This window comes from Esox lucius, chromosome 11, assembly GCF_011004845.1.
Source record: "Esox lucius isolate fEsoLuc1 chromosome 11, fEsoLuc1.pri, whole genome shotgun sequence".
Classification (NCBI taxonomy): Eukaryota; Metazoa; Chordata; class Actinopteri; order Esociformes; family Esocidae; genus Esox; species Esox lucius.
Window position 1 is genome coordinate 17,154,993 of NC_047579.1, and position 17,491 is coordinate 17,172,483.

Consider the following 17,491-nt stretch of genomic DNA (forward strand, 5'->3'; position numbering starts at 1 on the left):
TCATTCCACAGAATGTCAAATGAAGAATCTGAAATTCATAGGACCTCCCAATATTCTTACTCCAAATTCTTAGTTATGAGTTTTTGAAGTCTAGCCATTGGAGATATATTTGATCAATTGCTTACTTTTCAGTGGGTTGGGTTGAAATTTCTAATAAAACACCCCTAAAACTTTATCACAGATTGAGATTTCAGACAAAAGACATCACACCACATAGAATGAATAAAATTGTATGAATTACTTTTGCTGAATGTTTTACATTGATCAAATTAAAACAATATAAAAAAATAAAAAATTAAAATCTGACCTAAACAAAGAGTTTCATTTATTAATTATTTTTGTCTGCCAGTTAACCAAATTGGTATTATGTGTAGAGGTTTTCATAAAGTCACACCTAATATTTGGTCCTGGATTTAAAAAACATATATACTAAATATAGCTTTGGAGGTGCAACATAAAGTTTTTAAGATATGTTGTGAGTATATTTTCCTCAGAGGGGTTATTAGAATATCCCAGAAACATGGAAAAAATATCAAAATTCTGGGTGACTAACTTTTTGCTTGTTGATTTACATTTTGTTTTTCTGTTGGGAATTTACTTGTCACGTCTTCGGGGCGGAACAAGGAGGAGCAGGAGAACGGCGTAATACTTTTGTTGTATCTTTTAATAATAGAGTGATATATATGCGAAGCGCAACACTGCTCTTTGTAACATTGAGACAATAACACACAAAGACAGGGGGAGCAGAGGGAACATATATACTGGGGGGAATGATGAGGATGAGAACCAGGTGCGCTAAACAAGACACAGGTAAAATGCATGATGAGATGGACGGTGGTGTCAGAAGGCCGGTGACGTCGAACGCTGGAGCATGTCTGCTGCAGGGGGAGGTGAAGCAGCAGAGGGCGCAGTTGTCACATTACTCACCATAATTCATTGGGAGTTGGAACACTGTATATTCGTCTGTGTATTGCATGGCGTCTTCTGAGGGATCGCCCAATGGGATCAATTTCTTGCAGACTCTGTCTAACACGCCACCTTTGAATGCGTAACCCACATGACCTCAAGCTCCCCTGAACATATCGTTCACCTGCATTTGTGGTTGACTGAAGAATTTCAGCGACAACTCTGTTTAGGTGGTCATTTGACAGTGTTGCCTATGTCAGTGGCTGAACACCAAGCAGCTGTCTATGCCTGCAGAGAGTCCGACAGCTTACTCCTAAGCATGTTGCAATGCTTTGGCAGTTCATTCCAAGGGATACTAGATGAGAGATTTGATCTTGTGAAATGCTCTATTGAGGCCTTCCTTGAAGCCCAGTCATCACAGGTGGAGGCAAAAGGGCATACCTGTTCTCATACCTGTTCTCATACCTGTTCTCATACCTGTTCTCATACCTGTTCTCATACCTGTTCTCATACCTGTTCTCATACCTGTTCTCATACCTGTTCTCATACCTGTTCTCATACCTGTTCTCATACCTGTTCTCATACCTGTTCTCATACCTGTTCTCATACCTGTTCTCATACCTGTTCTCATACCTGTTCTCATACCTGGTTCTTTGCCTGCTTTCATGAGCACTCACCAAAAAAATAAGATATCCATGTAAAGACTCCAATGTATTTATTGTTTCTCTATTTCTTGAAGGTTCAACAAATCTTGAGATGGACATTAATCCAGATAAAGTTTGTACATGATCACGAAGTTCTCCATACAGCCTCTCATGAACAAAAAAATTCCATAGCCATGAACAAAGAAATATGTTTGAGAGTGAGTTCCTGTTACGTTAGAGATCGGGACCGCAGTTGGTGAGTTGAACTCAAATTGTTGTCATCGCTGCTATCATCCTTGAAAGGATTATCATCCAGTACCTGGGAAAAATCAATATTTGTCTTTATATTTCCGAGAGTTACCATCCATCTATTAGAGTGACATCTCCCAAAGTATCAGTATCCCCTCCCAATTATAAACTATGTTACTCCATCAAAGAAGCCAATTTAGTCAATTTCTGGTCTTAGATTGAACATTGTAAACATATTTGTATAGTTCCACAAAATGTTTATAGTTACTAAACTGAAATTAAATCTTAAGAAAAACATATCCAATATATAATATCCAACCTAAAACTAACTTCAATGGCTGTTCTTCCTTCTCTTCATTACAGTAACGTAATTGATATATTTACATCTGTGGAAGCCAGGACAAAACTTAACATGCAAAGAGCATGATTGAAGCCTTACAATATGTCAGTGCAGTGAAGGCGTGAGATTGGACCCAATAGGCTCTGTGCACCAGCGTAGTAACGAACGTCCGCTTTTGTCTAGAAGTCGGCATTGCAGTTTCCGGTTTACTTCCTGTCCTCATCCGCATTAGTAAACTTTTATTTATTTTTTTAAATATCAAAATGTATAGATATAGCCATAGGGAACAGCTCTTAATGCAAACAGTAAATATACACTCACCTAAAGGATTATTAGGAACACCTGTTCAATTTCTCATTAATGCAATTATCTAATCAACCAATCACATGGCAGTTGCTTCAATGCATTTAGGGGTGTGGTCCTGGTCAAGACAATCTCCTGAACTCCAAACTGAATGTCAGAATGGGAAAGAAAGGTGATTTAAGCAATTTTGAGCGTGGCATGGTTGTTGGTGCCAGACGGGCCGGTCTGAGTATTTCACAATCTGCTCAGTTACTGGGATTTTCACGCACAACCATTTCTAGGGTTTACAAAGAATGGTGTGAAAAGGGAAAAACATCCAGTATGCGGCAGTCCTGTGGGCGAAAATGCCTTGTTGATGCTAGAGGTCAGAGGAGAATTGGCCGACTGATTCAAGCTGATAGAGCCACTTTGACTGAAATAACCACTCGTTACAACCGAGGTATGCAGCAAAGCATTTGTGAAGCCACAACACGCACAACCTTGAGGCGGATGGGCTCACCGGGTACCACTCATGTCCATCCCTTTATGACCACCATGTACCCATCCTCTGATGGCTACTTCCAGCAGGATAATGCACCATGTCACAAAGCTCAAATCATTTCAAATTGGTTTCTTGAACATGACAATGAGTTCACTGTACTGAAATGGCCCCCACAGTCACCAGATCTCAACCCAATAGAGCATCTTTGGGATGTGGTGGAACGGGAGCCTTGTGCCCTGGATGTGCATCCCACAAATCTCCATCCACTATCAATATGGGCCAACATTTCTAAAGAATGCTTTGAGTACCTTGTTGAATCAATGCCACGTAGAATTAAGGCAGTTCTGAAGGCGAAAGGGGGTCAAACACAGTATTAGTATGGTGTTCCTAATAATCCTTTAGGTGAGTGTATAGTTGTCTTAGTAACTCTGCATTAGTAAACACCTAAACTCAGAACAAGATGAGTGATGCTGTTGTACGGAAAAAATAAGAAATATAATGTACGTGACTCATTTAAGATTCAAGGTACAAGTGGGGCATCATTTTAATCAGGAGAATGTCCTCTTTTGAAAAAAATATGGCTTGCGCCATTCAATGACTTCAAACGCCAGACTAGAAAGAGTCAGAAAAGGCACTTTTTTATATACTTCCACGTAAAGCAGGTTTAAGCGCAATTAATACCATATAGGACCAAATGTTTACTTCCTATGCCAGTTGTTATTTTTCAGTTTCGTTGTGATATGAGGTAACAGTAGTAAAATAAAAGAAGGGACCTGTTTTGGTGCTTTTCTGAGGCTATGGAATTTTAAGCTTCATTCAGGTTCAATTCACTTGCTATGGGGACGCGCTAGCTTTCCAGCTCAGCCAGCGTTCTTTTGCCGTTTTTGAGGCTAGGGAGAATTTTTATGCGTTCTATTGTCCTGCCTAATACTACACTAAAAAGGAACAAGTCGCTAACTAGCTTAGCCGATAGCCGGCCGGCACACCACAGTAAACTACCTACCCTCGTAGTTGTGCAGATAACTCGATATGTAGAGTTTGAATCCCTTGTTCCGCTTGCTTGTTGGAGCAGGGGACCAGGCATCAACAATTCGATGGACATCACTAATGCTTATTTTAGGCAGGTATTGGAGACATCTACTAAAAACTGAAATTTTGGGTGACGCGGGTGATCGCCTGAAGTAAACCGGAAACTGATAAGCCGACTTATGGCTAAAGCAGAAGTTTGTCCATACGCTTGTGCACAGAGCATATTGCGGGAGGTTAAGGCTAGACAGGTGGGGAAAAAAGCGCGTTCACTTACCAATATACAATCAAATCACTTATAGAGCTGATTTACCACAAAAAAAACACAAAAATAGAGCTTATTTATCCTTACCTTTTCCTTGGACGAGAGCCCCAATTGCCAAAGTGCTGCTGCGTTTGATATCGCAAAGACTGCTGTGATCCTCCGGTTTGGTCTTGTGTAGCGTAAGCTGATCGGCCTGTAGCACTGACTTGTGAGTTGCCCCCTGATCTAAAAAGTTGTCTAATTTCACTTTCTGCCGTGCTGTGAACAACATTAGGTGCAGATGAGCATGTCCTTTGCTGCTTAATGGAAGAAATAGTATCAGAGGATGTTTAAATAGTTTTTAAATCTCCAATGGCTTGCTGCAAAGCGATCGTCTCATCTCCGTCCATGCTGATTGCGACCTGAACTTGACCCTGCTCGAGTTTCTCAGCCAATCACAGCGCGAGAAATGTTCTGCCTTCCGTTTCAACTATACTCCTTCCGTTTCCACTAAACTTTCTCTCTCACACACACATACATTCTTCTCTCACATACATATATTTTCTTTATACATGCATACATTTTCTGCTTATATACATATATTATTTAAAATTGTGACTGCATGCGCATGAGATAAAAAATTTATGAATATGTATGTTAAATATAGAAATATTAGAGAAAAATATATTTGTGTGTGAGTTAAAATATAGAAATATAAGAGTAAAATGTATGAATGTGTGAGTAAAAAATATATTTTTATGAGAGAAAAATGGTATGTATGTTAGAGTGAAAATATATGTATGTTAAAGGAAAATGTATGTATGTTTGAGAGTGAAAATATATGCATGTGAAAGGAGAATGTATGTATATGAGAGTGAAAATATATGTATGTGAAAGGAGAATGTATGTATGTGTGAGAGTGAAAATATATGTATGTGAAAGGAGAGTGTATGTATGTGAGAGTGAAAATATATGTATGTGAAAGGAGAATGTATGTATGTGAGAGTACCAGAATGAATAATGTCTTATACGGCCCCTCATACAATAGCCTTTCAAATCTATACTGGGCAGCGTTATGTAGAAACCACCGTCACCCATGCTGATCGCAGTCAATGTAAATGACGTGATCCTGAATATCCTGGAGTTTTATCCAGTTTCTAGGTCAAGCACTTGTTCCGATGATATCCAGCTGTTGAATTTCTCAGGCCAACCAAGCCATTTCACAAGATACATTTTCTTCCCTTTCTGTACTTTCTCATCCAAAACTGCATCCACTTTAAAAGTTCTATCCTTAGCCACGATTATTTTCAGTAATTCCTTTTCAAAGGTCCCAACTATCACATATCCATTGTATTCTTTTATTCTATATACAGGAGGTACCCGAGGAATGCATTCTGTAATTGTAAAATATTAATCGGTGTACCCTTTTTCAAAGCCTTTTGTAAACGCACCTCCCAGCTTTGAGAGTCTCACAGTATCCCCAACCTGGAACTTGTAGCTTTGATTACCATTTCTCATTATTGTTGTACCACAGCGGTCCCCAACCCCCGAGCCGCGGACCGGTACCGGTCTGTGGGTCATTTGGTACCGGGTCGCAGAGAAAGAATAAATAACTTACATTATTTCCGTTTTATTTATTATCTGAGTCTGAACAACGTTTTATTTTGAAAAATGACCGGATTCCCTCTGATACATCCGTCTATGACTCACTCTTGATGCTTGTCTCGGTCAAGTGATACGTTGCCCCTAAAATTAAAACCACAAGCTAGCAAAATGAGTAAAAAACAAACGTCTTATGAACGTTTCTTAGCGAAAGGGTAAAGACCCAGTGAGGAGACAGAAGAAGGGCCTATGACTTCCAAGAAAAAGAAAGCTGCATTAAACAGACAATACCAGGGGTCCTACTTAAAATATGGATTTATCACAACAGGTGATTCCCGAGCACCAAGCCTGCTCTGCATAATATGCAGTGACCTGTTCTCTAATGAGGCAATGAAGTCTTCAAAACTGCTTCGCCACTTGGAGACCAAGCACCCTGCATTAAAAGACAAGCCTTCAAAGTATTTTGAAAGAAAAAAGCATGAACAAGAAGGACAGAAGCAATTACTGAGGGCCACCACATCGTACTTGGTGGCTAATCGTATTGCTAAGGCTAAGAAGCCATTCTTTATTAGTGAAGAATTGATCCTGCCCGCCACTAAAGACATTTGCTGTGAACGTCTAGGAGAGGCTGCGGTTAAAAAGATAGCACAGGTGCCTCTTTCGGCTAGCACCGTCACTCCGCGCATTGAGGAAATAGCAGAGGACGAGGACATTGAGACAGAATTGTTGGAGAGGATTATTACATCACTGTGGTACGCACTCCAGGTTGACGAGTCTACAGATATTGGAAAACTCAGGAAACATCAGGAAAACTGAAATGGTCCTTTTTCTGTCGACATATGCACAGACGGAGCTGCTGCCATAACCGGACAGCTGTCTGGTTTAACTACTCGGATTAAGGAGGTTGCACCTGAATGTGAGTCTACGCATTGTGTCATTCACAAGAAAATGCTGGCTAGCCGTAAAATACCACCGGAACTCAACAGCGTATTGAATGATGACGTTAAAGTTATTAACCACATAAAAGCACTTGCCCTTAATTTGCGCCTGTTCAAGCAGCTATGTGAGGAGATGGACGCGGAGCACAGAAACCTTGTCTTATACACAGAAATAAGATGGTTATACCGAGGGAAATCGCTGGCCAGAGTGTTTGAATTACGAGAGCCGCTGCAGAGATTTCTCTCAGAAAAAAGTCACAGCTGGCAGCACATTTCAGTGACGAGGAATGGGTCGCAAAACTTGCTTACTTGTGCGACATATCCAACCTGCTCAATGAACTCAATCGGTCACTTCAGGGGAAAATGACAACTGTCTTCAAGTTGGCAGATAAAGTAGCTGCATTTAAAGCCAAACTGGATTTGTGGGGACGGCGTGTGAACAGAGGTATATTTGACATGTTTCATACATTTGCAAACATGGGATTTTGGAAGAGACTGAGCCAGAGCTCAGTTATGGATCAGTTGACAGCTCCGCCCCTCTCTTCACACGAGTGTCCAAGACATACGGCCGCAGGTCAGATGAAACGACAACAAAGTCGATCATCGACCTACGGCCTAGGGTGTCCTGGTGCCACGGACACCCTTATGCTTGAACATGGTGTTCGTTATGGACAAACTGTGATTAGCACAGAAGTCCAATAACTGAACACCACTCGGGTTCAGATCAGGGGGGCCGTTCCTCCCAATCACGCCCCTCCAGGTGTCACTGTCATTGCCCACGTGGGCGTTGAAGTCCCCCAGTAGAACGATAGAGTCCCCAGTCGGAGCACTTTCCAGCACCCCTCCCAGAGACTCCAAGAAGGTCGGGTACTCTGCACTGCCGTTCGGCCCGTAGGCACAAACAACAGTGAGAGACCTATCCCCGACCCGTAGGCGCAGGGAAACGACCCTCTCGTTCACCGGGGTAAACTCCAACACATAACGGCAGAGCTGGGGAGCTATAAGCAAACCCACACCAGCCCGCCGCCTCTCACCATGGGCAACTCCAGAGTGGTGAAGAGTCCATCCTCTCTCAAGGAGTGTGGTTCCAGAGCCCAAGCCGTGCGTAGAGGTGATCCTGACTACCTCTAGTCGGAACCTCTCAACCTCACGCACGATGTCCAGGGATCGGGTTGTCTAGGCCCCCGCCTTCGACTGCCGCCCGATTCCTTTACGCACCGGCCCCTTATGGTCCCTCCTGTGGGTGGTGAGCCCACAAATCATTAATTAGTAGCACACCTGGCTAACATGAAAATACTTAGCTTACCTTGGACAGTCGTACGTGATTGAGGGGCAGGTGTCTGCTGTGACTGAGGCGCCGGGGCCGCCGGAGCCCTGCTCAGAGCATCCTCAATCAAATTTGCTGCTTCTCTCAGCAGCTCCGGGCAAATTTTAGACATTTTGTCCTGCACCTCGCACGGCGTCTCAACATTGAGGCTAGCAGGACAGAGTCTTCTCTTTGATTTTTAGCCGTTGCAATGAAAGTTCTGTTTAACAGAGTATCTAAACCAACGTAGAGGTAAATAGCGCCACCCATTGTATTGGAATGTGTTCAGTAGCTCTGCATCAATCCATTATCTGGAATTTATTTGTCTTGGCTTGATGCCTAGTGTAACCAATCAGGCGTTAGGTTCCGCCTACCAACTTTTGATGGGTCAGTTTGACAGTTTTAAGTAATTTATGAAGCCCTGCAACGCAGGACCATGAAATGTAAAAGTAAATAGTGAAATAATTATATATGTATTTTACATAAAATCAATTGGTATTTTAATTAATTAATGACACATTTAATAACACATTCATGTATTTAATTCTAATTTTAATTAACTTCAAATGCACATATTTCTTTACATATGTTTTTATCTAGGAAATGCTCTTACCCAGTGGGATTTACAGTAAAACACACGCAATCTTGTTTTTATGTCCATATAGTGACTGGAAACTCAGAAATCCATGTTCCCTATATTCTCTAATCCTAAACCTATTCCTAACCTTACCCTTATACTAACTCCACCACTAAAACTCAGTATGCTAACACTAGGCTTTGTGCCTTAAAAAATCTTTGCTCTAGAATCTAACACTAAACACTAAATCTAACTACTAAAACGAAAAGTAATCAGAATTCTGAGAGTATACCTTTTTTACTACAAAACCTAACCCCTAAGCCTGGAAATCTAATTTAACACAGCCGTTAACTTTGTATACATCAGGGGCCACATTCAGAAATTATTTTAAGCCTCAATGTAAATACTAACTTGCTAACTAGTGTCAGTCCTAATTTTAGGACTCCTACATTTTTGGCCTATGAGTATTTTAACGCTAAAACCAGCTCTGTGAAAAGTTAAGGCTAGGCAAGAGGACTCCTAAGACCAAATCACAAACAATCCTTAAAGGGCTGCTGCCAGCAATCTGCCTCGTAATCAGGACAACATGTTAGAAACATTCAATGATACTGAGCTTTTTAAAAGGGTATTGCCTTAAACAAGAGGGTATTATGATCATATTAGAGCCAGTCAGGGATGCACTAACTTCACCAACAAACAGAACCAACCCAATAACACCAGAGATGTAGGTTGTGACAAAATAATTTGGCAGCAGGGATAATGCAGCTATGCAGCACAGACAAACGACGTATATCTCAGTCATCTGTCAGTAGAATAGTACATTGAACAATAAATGCCCTCCCCAGAACCAACATCGTCTTACAAATCATTCAGTTTCATCTAGATGTTCGCCAAACAACAATAAAACTTAGCTGACTTCATGGTCATAATTTGACCACCTGGTGTAGTTGGTGCTATAGATGGAGCATATAATTGCACAAATTATTGCACCATCAAAAGATGAATGAGCATTTGTTCACGAGCCGTCAGACATGAAAGTGGCTGACAATTTGCAGAACATGTCTTGACTAGTCAGTATATCATTCTTGGTTTCATGTTTAATCAGTGAGACCTTGCCTACATTTTAATTTCAATATGGCAACATGACACATCTTTCTACAGTATTGCCTTGATGAATTAACTGACAGAGACCCCTTCCCTATCAGCCAATCACAGTGGGAGTATTAAGTAGGCTTGTTAGTGGAACATGACATCATCCATAGGAACAGGGTCAACCCCGCCCTTTCTCTTAGCTTAAGATTTCTCCCCATTCCTTAATAAAAGTCTTAGCAGCTTTGTGTATAGGTTTTAAGAGGAAACTCTTAGCTATAAACTTTTACTGCTGTTTAGGAGTTCTCCCAGTGGTGGGATCAAATATTTTGTGAATATGGCCCCAAGTTTATAAACCATTCTAACTAATATTCAGATCCACCCTGATTATTTCAGTTCATTATCATTCCTGCTACACCATTCTTTACACAAACAGACACACACACAGATTTACTCTTCTTACATCTACATTATATTTTTTGAATGACAACGTTGATAATTTTCTATACTGGAAGTAACATTCTAGTTCCTTGTGCTGGCAATGTCTGTTTTAAGAATATGCCCTTAAGTAAAGTTGACATGACATTGATGTAATATATAGATGCTTTTCTAATGTTATTCAGAACTCTTGTTCATTTGTGATATGATGATAATCTCTTTCCAGACTGTCTAGTTGTGGAATCACTGTGGAAGACTGTGCTTCTCTGGTCTCAGCTCTGAAGTCAAACCCCTCACATCTGAAAGAACTGGATCTGAGCTACAATCTGCCACAAGATTCAGGAGTGATTCAGCTCTCTTCTTTGATGGAGGATCCACAATGTAGATTGGAGACTCTGAAGTGAGTAATAGTAGTTCATTTTTATTTTTAATATGACATGGTGATAATTAACATTATAAATAGTTATGGCCATTCGAGGCTTCATTACCGTTCTTCTAGCAGCAGGATATTGTGCTAGCAGCGCTAACTCCGATTTTCCATATAAGCCATCATTGAAATATATAAGGTAATGTAGTTAACAGTCTAGTCTGTACGTTTTATGTTTAATGTCTGTTCCAATGTTATTCTTGTCTGTTCTTTTTCACAGACTAGATTGTAAACTGTATTGCCATATACATTTGTTGTGATAATATACTGTGTCCAAACTCAACCATCAACGAAAGTCTACTACATCTGGGTTATCTAACAATATGTTTTTTGGGGGATAACATGGTCTGAATCCATCAGCTAGTTCTTCTTTTTTGGACCATCGGTCCACAGTCTGAGGTAGTCAGACAAGGTCTGCCTTTCCATACAGCTGTGAGTGAATCACTATTACATAAATGCAAGTGATAGTGTATCAACAGGTGTTAAATAGTGGATGTGTCCACGGAGAAAGACATTTCAGAGCCCATATTATGACAAATGGTTTAATAATTTCTTTATTTGAAATACTCAGGACTTTAGATTATTATTTCACCTGTGTATTGGGTTACTGGTGTAGCTCACTGGCTGCCTGTAGGATCAGAAATGTTTTAGGTAATGTGTGAGATTGTATTGTTCAGTGTAACAAATATTACTGACAAGTCATGTTGTTGTGGTTCAAGGCTCAGAGGACACAGTTTATTCCAAAGGTACAGGGATCAGGCACAAATAGTAAACACTTCAAACAGCCAAGGTAGAGAACTCAGGGTGTTCAGGTCAAGGCAAAGGTACAAGACGGCAGGCAAGTGGGGTAATCCAGGAGACAGACAGATTGGTCAAAGGTCACGGGTAAAAATACAGACAAGGATTAGGTAGAGACTGGTTGGGAAAAACTATTAGCAAAACATGGCACACAGATAGACTAGGATGATAATGATTTCAAACAACAGGCTTAGTATGTAAGGAAAACAATACCTCCTAAAGAGTGGTGAACTGAAGGAGAACTGAATCTGGGGTGTGAGTAACGTTCAGGAGAGGGTGTGTGTGTGTGTGTGTGTGTGAAGTTTGTGTGAAGTTTGTGTGAAGTTTGTGTGAAGTTTATGTGAAGTTCGTGTGAAGTTTGTGTGAAGTTTGTGCAGTGGTGTCTGACTGGATCTTACATTCAGAGTTTCCAAACATAATGTAAGCTAATAGGCAATACAAACAACTAATCAATGTCTGAAACTGAACAGATTTTACTATAAAAATAATTTATTTTCCAGACCTACTTTCCAGGTTTATCAACCATTTAAACTAATCTTCATTTGAACCCTCTTTGGTCCATAGATTCACCCCTCTTTTACAGTTTTTATCATTCATGCTACTCCCCTCCTCACACACAAGCACACACACACACACACACACACACACCCTTCTGACATCTATCATATATTTATTTTAATTTTTATATTATATTTTATATATTTTTATATATTTATATTAATTATTTTCTGCATAGGACCTGAAGTAAATTATTTTTCGATATATATACTTTCATTCTAGTGTTGTTTATTGGCAATGTCAGTTTTGAAAGTGTGCACCAGTGTTACAATGATGTAATCCATAAACACCATTCTAAAGTTATTCTAAACAGTATAATAATCTTTTTCCAGACTGTCAGGTTGTGGAATCACTGAGAAAGGTGGTGGTTCTCTGGTCTCAGCTCTGAAGTCAAACCCCTCACATCTGAAAGAGCTGGATCTTAGTAACAATGTCCTTAAGGATTCAGGAGTGAAGCTGCTCTCTGCTATGTTGGATGATCCACAATGTAGACTGGAGACTCTGAGGTGAGGAGGCTAGTAGTTTGTATTTGTCACACAAGTCCAGAACCCCAAGCTTGGTCTGTCTGGTTCATTTGGGGTGACGATGACTCATAGTGATTTATTTGAAAATGTGTATTAAACTGGAGACACTGAGGTCAGTAATGTACTATTTGTTAGTCATATACTGCATCCATTTTCTCTATTTACCTCCTGTTGGTGTTAGTAAAGTTATGATTACCTGTCCACAGGCTGTCATTCTGTGGAGTCACAAAGGAAGGCTGTGATTGGCTGGCCTCAGCTCTGACGTCAAACTCCTGTCACCTAAGAGAGCTTGACCTGAGTAACAATGACCTCGGGAATTCAGGAGTGAAGTGTCTCTCTTCTGGACTGGGAAATCCACATTGTAAACTGGAAATACTGAGGTCAGTATTATGTTATTTTTAAGAAATATACTACTGATGTTTTCTCTTTTCACCTGCTGCTGGTGTTTATGAAATCATGATCAACACTGCAGGTTGTCAGGCTGTCTGGTCACAGAGGAAGGCTGTGATTCTCCGGTCTCAGCTCTGAAGTCAAATCTCTCACACCTGAAAGAACTGGATTTGAGCTACAATCACCCAGGAGACTTGGGAGTCAGACAGCTCTCTGCTGGACTGGAGGATCCACACTGGAGACTGGAGAAACTCAAGTATATCCTGTAGATATTTTCTGAATCAGTAATGTGGTATTAAGTTGTCATGTTGTTTTGCATTATGTAATGTGTCAAATACAGACCTGTCTACCTGTACTTTTGTGTAGCATGAACACAGTTTCAAAATCAAAGTACACTGATGTGATATCAAGCTGGGTAACTGTGAATGGGAGGAAAATGCAAATGCAGTGTGGTGGTAGTTAGTTCAGTGTGGTGGTAGTTAGTTCAGTGTGGTGGTAGTTAGTTCAGTGTGGTGGTTGTTAGTTCAGTGTGGTGGTTGTTAGTTCAGTGTGGTGGTTGTTAGTTCAGTGTGGTGGTAGTTAGTTCAGTGTGGTGGTAGTTAGTTCAGTGTGGTGGTAGTTAGTTCAGTGTGGTGGTAGTTTGTTCAGTGTGGTGGTAGTTTGTTCAGTGTGGTGGTAGTTTGTTCAGTGTGGTGGTAGTTAGTTTGGTCGGGTGGTAGTTTGTTTGGTCGGGTGGTAGTTTCTTTGGTCGGGTGGTAGTTAGTTCATTGTGGTGTTCATTTTGTGTCGGTTATTTCAGTGTTCCTCACTGTGTGGAGGGAAACATCTGATTAGCTAAGAGAGAGCTGTTCAGGTAATACTCTGTGATGGTAATTCCATCAATCAAAACTCTTTAAATAAGGAAGTACCGAGATGAAGTTATTTTGGCACAATTAACAGTTTATTAATTATTTGCAAATAAGAGAAAGACGCGTCAACCGCTTACAAACATAATCGTCCGAGGAGTCTCTAACTCCAAACATGCGCAATCCGTATTTATTACAAAGAAAAGGGATGTGGTAAGTTGTTGCCCATCAGTCTTGTGTCACATTTACCCAAAAGGGCGGGCTGTTCCCCCACCTTATCCATCTCAACTCCTGAGGAGACACAATGTCTGGATAGTCAACAGAGACACTAAAGGGTTATACAGATTTAATGATTTACGAGTAACCCTCAAATCCGCTGGTACCGGTAGAGGATGCCCCCCTAGGACAAACACCAGATCCCTCTCGGCATCTTTAACTAGTTACTCATTCATTCTCACATCCAAACAATGAGACTCAGTCCTTTAAACAGTAAGAATGCGTCAGGTTTCAGAATTTCCAAAACAACTCTTCTTCACTGAATGTTTGAGACTGAAATGTTAGAGACCCATGTTAACAAAGTCTTTTATTAATCAAATGTATCAAATAACATAGCGTCATTCTGAACTATGGCTCTTGTCTACGCAGTAGGCATTAAGAAATATATAAATACAAAAATTTACATAACTATAGAGACTAGCAGCAATTCCAGACAATTTTGAAATGGGAATATGGACAGCATGAAAAAATCAAATGTAAAAGATTACTTTCCACAGGCACTGTACAAAACCCATAAGGTAAAATGCTGATTCTGTTTTCGGCCAGCTGTGTAAACTTTAACATTGATTGATCCCACTAAAGATGTTCAGTTGGTTCTATTCCTATTTTTTTCTAGTGCCTCTTAATATGAAAGTAATCTTAATCAGATTATGTTACTAAGTTTCAGTTACATTACTGATTGCACGTGTGGACAGGTAACTTGTAACTGTAACGGATTACATTTAAAAAGTAACCTACTCAACCCTGCCTACCCAACAACTACCTGTTTGGGGCAGTTGATGTAGGCTCTGGTATAATATGCAGTGCAGTGCATATAATATGCTCATTTATTGAATAATATCAACTATGTGTAGCTTACTAGTGATTATGTCATGATTGATTGTTTTCTGAAAGATAGGTTTCATACTAGTTAGCAACTTACAAGGTCCTTTTGATGCTGTAATGTGTGACAGGTGGTCAGACTGACACTCAGTCTCCTCATGGACGCGATTACCCACGAGAAAACATCAGCCATAATTGAACGTACAACAACACTGATTACAGATTAATTTGAAAACCTAAAATCGGCCCTAATTAATATTCCAGGCCATTAATCGGTCGAAGTCTAGTTTTTGTGGTGTGTGATGGGAGGAGGGGTTGTGTGTGATGGGAGGAGCTGTTGTGTGTGATGGGAGGATGGGTTGTGTGTGGTGTGTGATGGGAGGAGGGGTTGTGTGTGGTGTGTGATGGGAGGAGGGGTTGTGTGTGGTGTGTGATGGGAGGAGGGGTTGTGTGTGGTGTGTGATGGGAGGAGGGGTTGTGTGTGGTGTGTGATGGGAGGAGGGGTTGTGTGTGGTGTGTGATGGGTGGAGGGGTTGTGTGTGGTGTGTGATGGGAGGAGGGGTTGTGTGTAATGGGAGGAGGGGTTGTGTGTGATGTGTGATGGGAGGAGGGGTTGTGTGTGGTGTGTGATGGGAGGAGGGGTTGTGTGTGGTGTGTGATGGGAGGAGGGGTTGTGTGTGGTGTGTGATGGGAGGAGGGGTTGTGTGTGGTGTGTGATGGGAGGAGGGGTTGTGTGTGGTGTGTGATGGGAGGAGGGGTTGTGTGTGGTGTGTGACAGGAGGAGGGGTTGTGTGTGGTGTGTCATGGGAGGAGGGGTTGTGTCTGATGGGAGGAGGGGTTGTGTGTGATGTGTGATGGGAGGAGGGGTTGTGTGTGGTGTGTGATGGGAGGAGGGGTTGTGTGTGATGGGAGGAGGGGTTGTGTGTGGTGTGTGATAGGAGGAGGGGTTGTGTGTGGTGTGTGATGGGTGGAGGGGTTGTGTGTGGTGGGAGGAGGGGTTGTGTGTGGTGTGTGATGGGAGGAGGGGTTGTGTGTGGTGTGTGATGGGAGGAGGGGTTGTGTGTGGTGTGTGATGGGAGGAGGGGTTGTGTGTGGTGTGTGACAGGAGGAGGGGTTGTGTGTGGTGTGTCATGGGAGGAGGGGTTGTGTCTGATGGGAGGAGGGGTTGTGTGTGATGTGTGATGGGAGGAGGGGTTGTGTGTGGTGTGTGATGGGAGGAGGGGTTGTGTGTGGTGTGTGATGGGAGGAGGGGTTGTGTGTGATGGGAGGAGGGGTTGTGTGTGGTGTGTGATAGGAGGAGGGGTTGTGTGTGGTGTGTGATGGGTGGAGGGGTTGTGTGTGGTGGGAGGAGGGGTCGTGTATGGTGGGAGGAGGGGTTGTGTGTGGTGTGTATTGGGGGTGTACACAATGTAAAAAAAAAATCAGAAAGTTTGCTCAGTGGCTTATAGGGTCTGGTTGTGTGTGGGGTGAGGTATAGACAACCCAACACTTATGTTTATAAAATTTTAGATTTTTTTCATGCTGTGTGTGTTGGGGCGGGGGTGTCTGTGGTGTATGTATGGGTGTGTGTGTGTGTGTGTGTGTGTTTGTTGCAGTTATGTAAGGTGTGTGTGTGTGTGTGTGTGTGTGTGAGTGTGTGTAAGACAGGTTGTGTATCACTGAATGACAGTCTGCTCCTCTGCTTCTTCCACAGTGTGGATCATGGTGGAGAGTGGAGGTTGAAATCAGGCCTGAAGAAATGTAAGTCATTTATTATACAGAAAACATATACAGTTTGTGTGTGTGTGTGTGTGTGTAGTTGTGTGTGTGTGTTTTTGTCTTTGTGTCTCAGTTTGTGCATGCTTTTTTTTCATTCTGTGTGTGTGTGTTTTATCTGAGTGTCTTAATATTCAGAACATGACACATGGATTTGTGTGTATAATATGAGTGATGATGATGTGTAATATTGTGTCTTGGTCTCATCCATCAGATGTCTGTGATCTCACACTGGACCCAAACACAGTAAACAAAAACCTCTCTCTGTCTGAGGAGAACAGAAAGGTGACATGGAGGAGAGAGGAGCATCTGTATCGTGATCACCTAGAGAGATTTGAGTATGAGCCACAGGTGTTGTGTAGAGAGGGTCTGTCTGGACGCTGTTACTGGGAGGTAGAGTGGAGTGGAGTAGGGGCTGATATAGGAGTGACATATAAAGGAATCAACAGGAGAGGAAGGGGTGATGATAGTGGTCTTGGACTCAATGCCAAGTCCTGGAGTCTGTTCGGTTATGATCTCAATTACTCTGTCTGTCACAATAATAAGAGAACGTACCTACCTGTCACCTCCTCAGACTCCCACAGAGTAGGAGTGTATCTGGACTGGCCAGCCGGCACTCTGTCCTTCTACAGGGTCTCCTCTGACACATTGACCCACCTGTATACATTCAACACCACATTCACTGAGCCCCTCTATCCAGGGTTTGGGGTTTATGATGACTCCTCAGTGTCTCTGTGTCAGATGGTCCCTGTGTCAAACACAACATGATGTTTCACTCTAATCATGGTCATGTTCAGTAGGACACAACAAAGTAAAACACTGACAATAACTCTCTATCTGTGAGTAAATATGACTAGAGACACTAACAGAATGAATCACCACACTGGTCTGTAAAACCTTCTCATTTATAAATCATTCATCTGGTTGTTATTGTTTATCATTGGTGTTTGTAA

At 41.6% G+C, this 17,491-nt stretch overlaps 2 protein-coding genes across 3 annotated transcripts in view; both read left to right on the forward strand.

Moving 5' to 3' along the window:
• The window catches only part of LOC105012862 (protein NLRC3-like), a 133,037-nt gene extending 122,596 nt beyond the window's left edge, over positions 1 to 10,441 (forward strand). For both annotated transcript variants that reach the window (XM_034295277.1, XM_034295278.1), the window contains one exon: positions 10,370 to 10,441. The gene's annotated coding sequence lies outside the window, so the exon portion shown is untranslated. The remainder of the gene's footprint in view (positions 1 to 10,369) is intronic.
• A 6,328-nt stretch (positions 10,442 to 16,769) lies between these two features.
• On the forward strand, positions 16,770 to 17,276 carry LOC117595249 (stonustoxin subunit beta-like; the record flags this gene model as incomplete). Its single annotated transcript, XM_034295282.1, has 1 exon — positions 16,770 to 17,276. A coding segment is annotated over one exon (507 nt), but the record flags the coding sequence as incomplete, so codon positions are not given.
• Between the last annotated feature and the right edge of the window lie 215 nt (positions 17,277 to 17,491).